The sequence below is a fragment of the Danio rerio genome, chromosome 19, assembly GCF_049306965.1.
Source record: "Danio rerio strain Tuebingen ecotype United States chromosome 19, GRCz12tu, whole genome shotgun sequence".
Lineage (NCBI taxonomy): Eukaryota > Metazoa > Chordata > Actinopteri > Cypriniformes > Danionidae > Danio > Danio rerio.
In genome coordinates, this window is record NC_133194.1 from 25401219 (window position 1) to 25413788 (window position 12570).

At 37.8% G+C, this 12570-nt stretch overlaps 2 protein-coding genes across 6 annotated transcripts in view; both read left to right on the plus strand.

Moving 5' to 3' along the window:
• Positions 1-5010, plus strand: part of pkhd1l1.2 (PKHD1 like 1, tandem duplicate 2) — a 67750-nt gene extending 62740 nt beyond the window's left edge. For 2 of the 4 annotated variants that reach the window (XM_073931003.1, NM_001130399.1), the window contains 7 exons: positions 546-703; positions 861-996; positions 1273-1614; positions 1706-1860; positions 4081-4227; positions 4328-4490; positions 4576-5010. In XM_073931003.1, the coding sequence (XP_073787104.1) occupies positions 546-703; positions 861-996; positions 1273-1614; positions 1706-1860; positions 4081-4227; positions 4328-4490; positions 4576-4778 (1304 nt within the window). In that variant the 3' untranslated portion in view covers positions 4779-5010. 4 annotated transcript variants of the gene reach the window in all.
• Positions 5011-6626: 1616 nt separating this feature from the next.
• On the plus strand, positions 6627-12290 carry gdf6b (growth differentiation factor 6b). Of its 2 annotated transcripts, XM_073930493.1 has the most exons (3): positions 6655-6704; positions 6818-7083; positions 9177-12290. In XM_073930493.1, exons 1-3 carry the CDS (start codon positions 6679-6681, stop codon positions 10064-10066), a joined length of 1182 nt encoding a protein of 393 aa, XP_073786594.1. In that variant the 5' UTR covers positions 6655-6678; the 3' UTR covers positions 10067-12290.
• Positions 12291-12570: the final 280 nt, after the last annotated feature.

Genomic DNA, 12570 nt, shown 5'->3' on the forward strand with positions numbered 1-12570 from the left:
CACTACCTCTGAAAATGCACATCACGTGACCACACAGACACAGACACACTCACAGCCATGCACTCGAGAGAGCAGGTCCAAAGGACTGCTTCAATCTTTCACTCACTTGTACTTAGTCATTTTAGCGAACACCTCAGATACTGTTGGTTGTGAGTTGTCGGATACTGGTTGTGCGTCTTTTTTACCGACGCCATTATAACGACAAAGATCACTGCCTATTCACGAGTCCCGCAGAAAAAGTGATTGTCAGGTGGTATTTATGTGTGTATCTTGCCTTTATTCATTTACTGTATGATTTGTTTATGGGTAAAACAAAGACCATGCAGGTCAGTTGGTTTAAACGGTAGGCTACAAATAGTTAATTGGTCATTCATTAATTAATTATTCATAATCGAAAATCGAATCGAATCGTGCTTTTAGAATCGAAAATGTAATCGAATCGAGGATTTGGAGGATCATGACACCATTAATATTTACATACTATAAGCAGAAAAGGTTTCATTGTGTATTAATACATTTTAAAATCTTTGAATCTCTGATTACAGGCCCACAAGACCACAGCTGGTGCTCTGGCTACACATGTCGGAAGCGAATTTCTCTCTTTCACGCCATTGTTGCCACAAACAAATCCTTTGACATCTATTTCACCAGCACAACACCACAGAAACTGAGACTTATGTTACTGAATGCTGGACCTACCGAGGTTAGTCTGACGATGAAGATGTCACAGTATCTATGTTCTATGTTATATTGATGCTTGATTATATACATCATCAAACATTAGTTTTAGACAATATTTAGATTTTAGTGTTTTATTTACTATCTTACATCACTGTATACTAATCTTCCGTTGTCTTCAGTCTGTCAGAGTGGCTGTATTTTACTCAAACCCTCAGCGGTTGGATGTGTATGTTAACAATAGTTTGGTTGGTCCAACAAATGCTCAGTGGAATGTGGACAAAACTGACTACACATTGCTTGAGCCAACATATACAGGTAGAATATATCACAATAATGCATAATAATACAACTTGCCTAATGAACTTTTATTGTTCTGTGATTGGGGAATGGCTTGCCAAACTCTGTTTGATTCTCAAGAAATAGCTAAAGACATGCCTGTTTTGCCAACACTTGATCCTCAAACATCAGCACTCTACATTATACTAGAATAACTGAGACTTGTCACAGCATCTACATATTGTAATTCCTAATTTGGTAGTTACTGTAGTTATATAATAGCTGGATGATATATCCACTTTCTGTTATCCTCAGGCCAATATTTTCCCAGTTTCAATGCCAGTCATGGCTCCAACTTCCTAGACCAAGACTACAAAATGATGAACATACTTCTGCGTGGCTCTGATCCGGTACAAATCCGCACCTCCCCAGTTCTGTTTGTGGCCTTCAACCTCCCGGCTATGACTGAGGCGGAGTTCTTTGGGCCAAATCTGATCAACAATCTTGCAGCATTCCTGAAAATCCCACCATACAAGATTCGAATCACCAAAATCATCCGTGAGGGAACTAATGCCAGACGACGGCGCTCGACTGGACTGACAGTGCAGGTGGAGATCAGGGAGCCGCCAGCTCAGACAACCACCAACAGCACCACAGGTGACAACAGACAGCCATATTGTATTTAAACAAGAAATGATTAATACACAACATATTGTCCGAAATTTTTATATTATAATTCTTTCTTTAGATAACACCCAACAGTTTGATGTCCTGAAGAACATTGCTGATGATCTGGGCCGTGCTGCTGTCTCTGGAAATCTGAGTCAGTCCATCGGCTTCAATGTGTCCTCGATGGGTATCATTCCTCCTCCACCCTCATCCAGTGACCCAGCCTGGAATAATGTAAGCTCATCTCATGTGATCAAACACACCAAGATTACATTTTATCATGTTATGATGTAGGCAGCACCAGTGATGGGTTGCAGCTGCTTAAAACATATGCTGGATAAGTTGGCAGTTCATTCCGTTGTGGCAATTAACAAAGGAACTAAGCAGAAAATAAAATGAATGAATGAATGAATGATTGAATGAATGAATGAATGAATGAATGAATGAATGAATGAATGAATGAATGAATGAATGAATGAATGAATGAATGATTGAATGAATGAATGAATCTTATGATGTCACACACCATAACAGAGCTTAAACTAAACCGAGTAATTGATTGTTTCTGCCTTCTTGTGTATTTGTTGATCATTGTCTGAGCTACTGACTTGAGAACTTTACATTAATCAGGTATTTGCCTTTACAGTGAGTTTCATGAAGAAGGATCCCTTACCTGTTACTCACCCTACACACTGCTCCCATCTCCCATTGCCTAAAAACCCTGGCTCTGTACTCCTGCCTGTTCTGCTTGGTCCATTCTAGTTTCATTTTCTAGTGGCTCTGCCCTGGCTCTATGATCCTGCCAGTTCTCCTCTCCCACTGGCTTCACAAATATTTCCTACCCTGGTTTCCTGTTCCATGGTTTCCTGATCCAACCTGGCTCTGTACTTCTGTTTGTCATCTTGTACCACCGGCTTAGCGTTGGCTTTGTGCCCTTGTCTGTTCTCCTGACCCTCACACTCCCCACTGGTTTCCAGTTCCACTGGTTCTGCCTTGCTCTGTGTCAATGTCTGCTTTCCTCTATGGCTTCACCCTGATTTACTTTTCTGCCAATTCAGCCCTGACTCTGTTCTCCTGTCTGATCGCTAGGTCCATTCTGGTTTCTTTTTCCAGTGGCTCTGCTCTGGCTTTATGCTCCTACCAGTTATCCTCTCCCACTGGCATCTCAAATGTTTCCAACCCTGGTTTCCTGTTCCACGGTTTCCTGATCCATCCTGGCTCTGTGCTTCTGCCTCTCCTCTTGTCCCACTGGCTCTGCGCTGTTCTCCTGACCCTCACATTCCCCCCCTAGTTTTCAGTTCCACTGGCTCTGCCCTTGCTCTGTACTATTGCTTGCTTTCCTTTCTGGCTTCACCCTTATTTGCTTTTCTGCCAAGTAAGTGAGTAATGTGTATTTATGTAGCACATTTATTGTGTACTGTATGGCCGTACTACCAAAGTGCTTCACAATTATGAGAGGAGGTCTCCCAACTCCACCACCAGTGTGCAGCCTCCACTTGGACGACAATGCGACAACGGCGCCAGTGCGCTGACCACACACCAGCTATAGATGGAGTGGAGAGACAGTGATACAGTCATTTTGATGGATGGGGATAATTGGGAGGCCATGATGGGTAAGGTCCAATGGATGAAATTTGGCCAGGACGCCGGGGTTACACCCCTACTTTTTATGAGAAATGCTTTGGGGTTTTTACTGACCACATTGATTTAGGACCTCGGTTTAACATCTCATCTGAAACACTGCGCTCACTGAAAGTATAGTGTCCCTTTTCACTTACTGAGGCATTAGGACTCACACAGACCGCAGAAGGAGCACCCCCTCCTGGCCTCTTTAACACCACATCCAAAAGCAACCTAGTTTTCCCTTGTGGTCTCCAGGTGTTGACCAGGCTTAGCCTTGCTTAGCTTCAGTGCGTAATCGTTCTTGGGCTGCAGGGTGATATGGCTGTGGCTCCACCCTACTCCACCCTCCACCCACACTGTAGTGAACTCTACAGTGAACTCTACAGTGAACACACTACAATGAACACACTACAGTGAACATTTGCATTTGTAGGCCTCTTATACTAGCTTCATCCTGGCTCTGTGCTCCTGCCTGCTTCCCTGTCTGGCTTCACCCTGATTTCCTTTTCTGCCAGCTCTGCCCTGGCTCTGTGCTTCTGCCTGTCCTTCTGTCACACCAGCTATTCCCTGGATGTCTTGTTCCACTGGCTCCCCCCTGCCTTTGATCACCTCTCTGTTCACCAGTCCTATCATCTTCACCCTTACTTCCTTTTCTCCTGCTCCACCCTAGCGTTGTGCTCCTGCCTGTTCATTTGTCCCATTAGCTCCACTTAATTTTTTTCTTGCACATGGTTTGCCCTGGTTTCCTGTTTCATTAGCTCCATAATAGTTGATGTATGGTTAAGCAAATAGAATACCTTTCTTTATTTTAATTCTCTCTCCCTCGGTCAGGTGGCTACTCAGGAAGTGACCCGTGCAGACCAGCAGGTGGAGACGGTCAAGACTGTTTCTTCTCTGAAGGTAGTGGTTCAGCCGCAGGCAGGATCATCCCTTGGACCACTCAGTGTTCAGCCAAGCATCATGGCTCTGGATTCAGCAGTGAGCCAGAAACTTTCTAGTTTCATTCAAAATACTTGAAGATTATTTGTCTTTTTTTATTAAAGATTATTCTATCTTTTTCATACGTGTTTGTTTCCAGGGTGACTGTGTGTCTGTAGGAGTGACGTCTCTGACCCTCTCAGCTGTGCTCAAAGATGCTAATGGAAATCTAGTCAATGGACTTTACGGAAACACAACCATCCCGTTCAGTGTCTGCTGGGCAAATTACACTGACTTAGCCATCAATACAAGCTGTGGGTCATGTAAGTTACATCCGTTCACCTATTTGTGTCATTTTTTTGCTTGTAATTTGATTTACAATACCATCTCTCTGCACCTCTTCAACAGGTCAGAACTTGAAGTTGGTCTTTACTTTGACTCAGTGGAATGCTGAGTCTAGATCATTTACCCTGAGGTCACCTACAACACCATCTAGTGTTGGCAATGGTTTTCCCAACATCTTTGGCTCCAGTCCAGCCATCTCGACAATGTCCGTTTACCTGCTCATTCTGTTCAGTGCTCTGCTCCTCCTGCTTCAGTGCTATGAGTGATTGCAACCATTGAAGAGATTACATAGTCTATTCATTCTTAATATAACACATTACATTTTCTGTCAATGATTTGCATTTCTATTTTCTCATATGATCTTCAACTGTATGCCTAAATGATGAATTCTGTACTTCACCACTGATCATAACTGTATAACAACATGTACAATTTTTTTGCATTCAATTTAAGCTTTACAATATAACCATATCAAATAAAGCAGGCATTAAACTATAATACAAGACTCTTGAGATTTTCTTTTTTTTTATCCATAACATAATTTTATCCATAACATGACATAAATGTATTGTAGATCTCCTTTTTAAAAAACAATTATCCAAAACCACCTAACCCTTCCTTGCAGACACAGGATGTCAACATGACGTCATTGACCTTGTACCCTAACTTCATGGGGATGTTGGATTTTGTTTGGAAATGAAAATTTGGTTGAACCCAACATCAGTGTCCAACCTAAAATCAAGCTATAATCAACCAAATTCACCAACCAAATTTACTCATGTTACACCTTGACGATGTTTTGACGTTACCACTATGACATCTATTAGAGGTAGGATTTTGGACACTTTCAAAGATAACCCAAATCATCCAAATATCAATTTACTTTGACGTTAAAATAACGTTGTCCTTAGACGCTGGCTAGACATTGAATTTTGGTCACCTGACGTCATGACCTAAATCTAACCTAATATTATTGTCTTATGATGTTGTGTTCCTTCTGGATTGTAACAAGGGTAGAATGTTTGGCTACTTGATTTTTTAAGATGCTGTTTTGGTCAAAACTGTACATTGTGAATAGAATAGAACATAACATAACATAACAGAACAGAACAAAACAGAATAGAACAGAACAGAATAGAACAGAACAAAACAGAATAGAATAGAATAGAATAGAATAGAATAGAATAGAATAGAATAGAATAGAATAGAATAGAATAGAATAGAATAGAATAGAATTACATTAGTCTGTCGCCCTCACTTGTCAAATAATGGCTGACCCAGGGACACATTTAACAAGGCAACAGTTTAATTTCTGGAAATTTAAAACTATCAAGAACACATATTACATAGACGTAATGATTTTTGTACTATATAGACTGTTTATTATTTCATTACCCCAACCCAACCCCCAACATTCACAGAAAACATTCCTTTTCCTACATTTTCTGAATACTACGTTCTGTATGATTCATAAACTGTTTCCTTATGGGGACCAAAAACATAAAATGTTCCCACAAAGTCGAAAATGTGTGGTATCACTAGTATAAATTATTGGTACCCCGTGGAACGGATGAAAACCAATAACACACAGGTACGAGCACGCAAAAGACGTTGCACATGAGGAACACTAGAGGGAGATAAAGTCCATAGCGCTTCCAATAGTTCTCTCACCAGTTTTTACAACAGCAAAACTTTTGACAAGAAAAAAAAAAAGCTGTCGAGGAACTACATTTTTGTAAAATCGACTGTTTTTCTTATTCTGCGTATTCAGCATGCTGCTAAAGTGTTTTGACATACATAACTTTTAATGATAAATTATTGTAAATACACCCGTAAACATAAAAAAATATAAATATCTGATATGCTAATAAATACAAATCACTGGCATACAAGTTCATCTTTGAATTTCTCAATTATAAAAACATGCAACAACTATTTCAAAGTTTGTATATTTTATAGACCTACAAAAGTTGTATTGTTAGACCATCTTAGTTTATTGTACAAACCACGAACATAATAAAATGGTCATCTGAAGCTGCACTGGGAAGATTGACACTGGGAGATGCCATAAAGACTTGTTTGGATTGAGTGGAGCTAATAATGTCATGACGGTACTTAAGGAGGCTGTTCTTCAGAGTAGCTGCTCTCAGTCTCTCCTCCACACACATGTGTTCGTGTTTTTATAAAAGCAGGTCTTACTTCTTTTCTTGTGCATTTGCAAGATGTGTGCCTGCGGGATACTTTTGACTTTTACTTTGCTTTTGCATTTTCTTGGTGTTCACTCAATGAATCCTCTGTTTCCAAGCGCATCCAGGGGCATGAAAGTGTCTAAGTCTGTTCCTGCTGAGGGCAACAGGAGAGCAAAATACGGCAAGAATGTGCTGTCAGCATCACTGTTATCCGGAGACATACAGTCCAGAAGGGCGATCAAGGATGCGATTGAACCTCACGATTACATGATTTCCATATACAAGACCTTTTCAGCGGCTGAAAAACTGGGACTGAACGCGAGTTTTTTCCGCTCGTCTAAAGCAGCAAACACCATCACGAGCTTTGTGGACGAGGGTCAAGGTTAGTTATTTCTACTTATACAAGCAACAGTGATTTCAAACGCACACGTACTGATTCTATATTGGTACTCACAGGGAAAAAAAAAAAAAAAACATTTGTATACAATTCAAACAACTCTTAAAGGAATACAGTCAAATGTGTCAGTGAACAGATGGAAACAAAGCATTTTGAATATTAGGCCTATATCATCTATGATACTGCGGAAAATCTTCAAGAAATCTTTTTCCCCTAATAGTAAAAATAATGACAACAATATATGTATAACATTATACACTTCTGTTTACAATCTTGCATAAAATAAGTTGTGTTTGCATCAAAGTGTGTATACATGCACTGTCCATTTCAAATATTTTTTATTGGAATGTGTAGGAATTTTCACGATGTAGGCAGGTTATTATCACTATAAAGTGCCTTAGATGTCCCACAAGATTGAATCAGTCCCATATGAGCATAATGCGAAATTGATGTTTTAATATGATTGGTTAAACTTGTACACACATGCAGGTAGAATTATGAGTGTTTTGAAACATGTTTTTGCCAATTATTGCCATAGTCTTTTATTGAATGGATGTGATTTTGCCATGTCCCACACACTGCACAGCCAAGTTCAGTAAGTCTAAAAAGTAGCTAAATTAGATAAATTTTTTTTAAATGTTTAAGTATTCTTTCTATTCTTACAGTTATTTTGAAAACTAAATCATTTTTATAACTTTTATTTTTTTATTCTTTTATAATATTATTAATCATTTTGCACGAGTCTTTGAGTTTGCTGTCCACCCTGTCATGATGTAGTAAATCCCCTTTAAGAAACCCTCTGATGTACTCATTGGCATCCCCATGCCTATTTTGCTTTTCTTCAGAGGAGGTTAAAAAAACTGATGTGCACACATTAAATATCTACATATATGTTTCCTATTTTTCATCATATTGTGTTTGAAACCGAATGTGGTCAAGCTTAACATGTCCACCCTGTCATAGTAAAATATTAATTAATATAAAAAATTCGGAAATCAAAGATAGCTTTTAAACTGTATACAAAGAGCTTAAATAAGGAAACACTTTACCAGCTGCAGGTTCAACCTGTGTTAAATAAATGCTATCTTTAGCCAAAAATGTCCTCCTTGTTATTGTCCACCCTTTCACAAATCCTTCCTTGGGTGGACATATGCATCGTTATTGACACTTTCTTTCTTTCTTTCTTTCTTTCTTTCTTTCTTTCTTTCTTTCTTTCTTTCTTTCTTTCTTTCTTTCTTTCTTTCTTTCTTTCTTTCTTTCTTTCTTTTTTGTTAATCAGCTAATGTTTTATTATGGTACATCACATACATACTACACCAGTAGATGCAATACATAAGTGGACAATACAAATCTTTTGGCAATATTTATCTCAGTCTATATAAAGAATATCCTTTTAAAGTCCATATAAGGCAGCTCATTGACTGTTTGAAATTAAAATACATTATTTATCCTATTCTGGAAAAGAAAAAATATGATACATTTGTGCGTTGATGGATTTGAAACCACACTGGACTGAACTAATTTGAACTTTTAATTTCAATTCACTACAACTTCTATGTTAAGCTGCTTAGACACAATTTACATTACAGGTGTCAAATCCAGTTTCTTAAGAGCCACAGCTCTGCACAGTTTAGGGTTAACCCTAATTAAACACACCTGATCAAACTAATTGAGTCCTTCAGGCTTGTTTGATACCTACAGGTAGGTTTGTTAAAGCAAGGTTGGAACTAAATTGTGCAGAGCTGCGGCCCTTCAGGAACTAGATTTGACACCTAATTTACATTATGGAAACGCTATAGAAATAAAGATAAATTGAATTGAATAGATTTTTCTCCTCCAAAACACTATATATAAAAATACTAATTAGCAAATGCTAGTATTAGAAAAAAAAATTAGAACCTAGCTTTAAAAACTTTAGCATAATGAAAGAAACAGAGACACAAGACAGAAATAAATTTCAACATATGTCACCTTAATTAGTTAAAAACGAGTTCTCGATCTGCACATGCCATAACAGATATTGTAAATTTTGTGGATGCAGATCTAGTGTCAACAAGCATCTGTTCTCTTTGTTTCAGATGACCATTTGAACTCTCCACTTTGGAGACAGAAATATTTATTCGACGTATCAACGCTTTCTGAAAATGTGGAGATCCTGGGTGCCGAACTGAGGATTTACACAAAGATCTCCGGAAGCTTCCGCGCATCTGAAACCGGTCCTGTGGAAATACAGCTTCTCTCCTGCCAGTCGCACACTGTCCTTGATTCACAAACTTTGGATCTGGAGGATGCACATAAACCAAAATGGGAAGTTTTCGACGTCTGGGAGATTTTTAAGGAACGTCAGCACCACTCTCATGGCACCCGCTTCTGTTTAGAGCTCAGGGCCACACTGGATAATCCAGAGAGAGAAATTGATTTGCAATATCTTGGATTTCACAGACATGGCCGCCCGCAACTGAAGAAAGCCATACTGGTTGTTTTCACAAGGTCAAAAAAGAGGCAAAGTCTTTTTTATGAAAAAAGAGAGAAGATCAAGCTATGGGGTCTGGATAGTATTGGTAAGGAAAGAAGATCCCACTCGAAAACCCGCCGGAGCAGACGGACTGCTCTACCCAATCGCCATGGCAAGAGACATGGTAAAAAGTCAAAATCTAGATGCAGCAAAAAGCCACTGCATGTCAATTTCAGAGAGCTGGGTTGGGACGATTGGGTCATCGCTCCATTAGATTATGAGGCTTATCACTGTGAGGGCATGTGTGACTTTCCCCTCCGATCTCACCTGGAACCAACCAATCATGCCATCATACAAACTCTAATGAACTCAATGAACCCCAGCAACATGCCACCCAGCTGTTGCGTCCCCTCCAAACTCAGTCCCATTAGCATCTTGTACATTGACGCAGGAAATAATGTTGTGTACAAGCAGTATGAAGACATGGTAGTGGAGTCCTGCGGCTGCAGATGATCAAACTAATGTTCAAACTAATGAGGAAATGTAAACACTTGTGTGAATACGTGTGTGGCTTCCCAGTGTGTCTTCACAACCTTTGCTGAAACAATGTACAACCATTTGGTCAACAGGAGTTATGAATTTGGACTTGAGCGGTGTCTCCAGAAATTGATGGGACATTTTGATATATTTGCAGTCTAAAATGGCCTAAAATAATTTTTTTGTTCTCGTGTTTTGCTGTAAAAATACAAACAAATCTTTCTGATCTCAAGAGCCATAGGACAAATATAGAAAAATCTAAGACAATTGTCCCATATTTCATGGGAGAACGGTTACCCATTCTCGAAATTGATCCTCTGCTTTTGACCCATCTAAGTGCACACACATGAGTGAGAAGTGAGAGTACACACATACAGTGAGCATACACCCTTAGCATCCAGGGAGCAATCAGGGGTTAGGTGCCTTGCTCAAGGGCACAGATGCGTATTGAAGATGGAGAGAGGGTTTCATTTAGTTCCCCTCATCTTCAATTTCTGCTGGGACTGGGAATCGAACCTGCAAAAAACACTTCCTAGCAATCGGGCCACATAATCGTCTTTGCAATCTTTAAATCAGGATAGATTCTGATTGAAAGTGTGTACTCTTACCGTTCATTAATATGCAATATTGCTGGAATCTAAAATTCATTGCTCTTGTAAATTGAAAATGTACATTTTTGTTCGTTATCAATTAACAATATTTAAATTAAGGCACTTTTCCACTGCGTGGTATAATGTGGCTTGTTTTGGTATAGCTCACTTTTGAGGGCTTTTTCACTGGGTTCCGTATTTAGTACCTTTTTTTTTATCCACCACAGGTGAGGTTCCCTTTTCAGCATTGTGTAGAGGAGGTCCAGATGTTCCTCTCTTTGGTAGATGAGAAGTGGATGGGGACAAACTGAAATGAAGAAAAGTTTTCAGAAAGTCATGGCAGTAGAGGTGGCACAACTATAGCAATAATCCCACCTGTTTTTAGTGCTAAGTTGAACTGAAGCAAGCCTTGCTGAACCAGAATGTACTATGCATTGAATAAGCATCCATAATGTCTTTTGTTTATGCATGTTATCTGACATTTGTTATCTTTAATTTCTTGTTTCACTGACAGGGCTTAGTTTAAGCCAGGTCTAGGCCTTAGTTACATTGGGATATTTAAGTAGCTTTTTTTATTTATTTTTTTTTATCAAAAGTACTAAGAAAAACACATTGTTTTTTTTTCCTTTAAAATGGATGAATGTGTTTAAGAAGGTTTTTTTTTTTTTTCAACTAAGACAGCTCAAACATAAATTGTAATTTAGGACTAATCTTATATGTTGTCTTTGAAAGTAGAGGTTACTGCTAAAGCTTTTCAAATATTGGATTTAGATTGTTAACAGTATATGTATCATATTGTTCATCAGCTAGATACAAATGTGTTGTTAAAGTTATGAAAATAAATCAAAAGTATTGTTTCTTTTGTCCAGATATGATTGTGGTGTGGACTTTGCAATTCATTTAAGTTAATAGAAAGTTTTAAAACTATATCTTTATTGTTATATTTATCAATCTTGGTGCAAATGGAGCTCAACTTTTGTCTTACTGGGCATTTTATGCTTCAAACTCTGGATTTAAATAGTGGCATTTTATGGACTGATTTGTAAATAAATGATTTTCTTTTATTGTACAGATGCTACTTTTAATTTATATTCAGTTAATTCCTTGTAAAGTGTTATCACCTATTCATTAATAACATTTCATACTTTTTATCTATCTACCTCATTGTACAAATGATTTGGTAACACTTTACAATAAAGTTCATTAGTTAATGCATTTACTAACATGAACTAATCATGAACAACACATGCACAGCATTTATTAATCATAATTGAACATTTACTAATGCATTATTAACATTCAAGTCCATGCTTGTTAACATTAGTTAATGCACCATGAGTTAACATGAACTAACAATAAACAACTGTATTTTCATTAACTAACGTTAACTAACATGAACAAATACAGGAGTAAATGTATTGTTCATTGTTTGTTCATCTTAGTAAATGCATTAATTAACATTAACTAATGAACCTTACTGTAAAGTGTGACCAATGATTTTACCATGTAAATGTCTTACCTTGAGAAAATAATGACATGAAAGAGTTTGTAAATATTTTATATTTTATGTGTGAACCACATTATTTCTTCAATAAAATAACTAAAACTGAGTTATGCTGTTTTGTTTATTCTTGTCGTTTGTACATATTTTAACATACAAGTGCACAATAAAAGGCTTAAAAGTGTCAATACACAAATGTGAAATGTTACAAAATATTTATATATTAAATGTTGTTATATTGAATTTTATATTAATTGATAAATTCTGCAAAAAAAAAAAAAAACTTTCACAGTAAAATTAAAACTGTAAAATTTAAAGCAGCACAACTGTTTGGAACATTCATAATAAGAAAGGTTTATTGAGCAACAGCTTAGTGTACTGACGACTGG

Bases quoted from the DNA above. Each gene is read 5' to 3' on its own strand.
- gdf6b (XM_073930493.1), top strand. From the start codon at position 6,679: ATGTGTTCGTGTTTTTATAAAAGCAG. The intron at 6,705-6,817 runs GTCTTACTTCTT...TCTGTTTCCAAG, and splicing joins TCGTGTTTTTATAAAAGCAG to CGCATCCAGGGGCATGAAAG. The intron at 7,084-9,176 runs GTTAGTTATTTC...TCTTTGTTTCAG, and splicing joins CTTTGTGGACGAGGGTCAAG to ATGACCATTTGAACTCTCCA.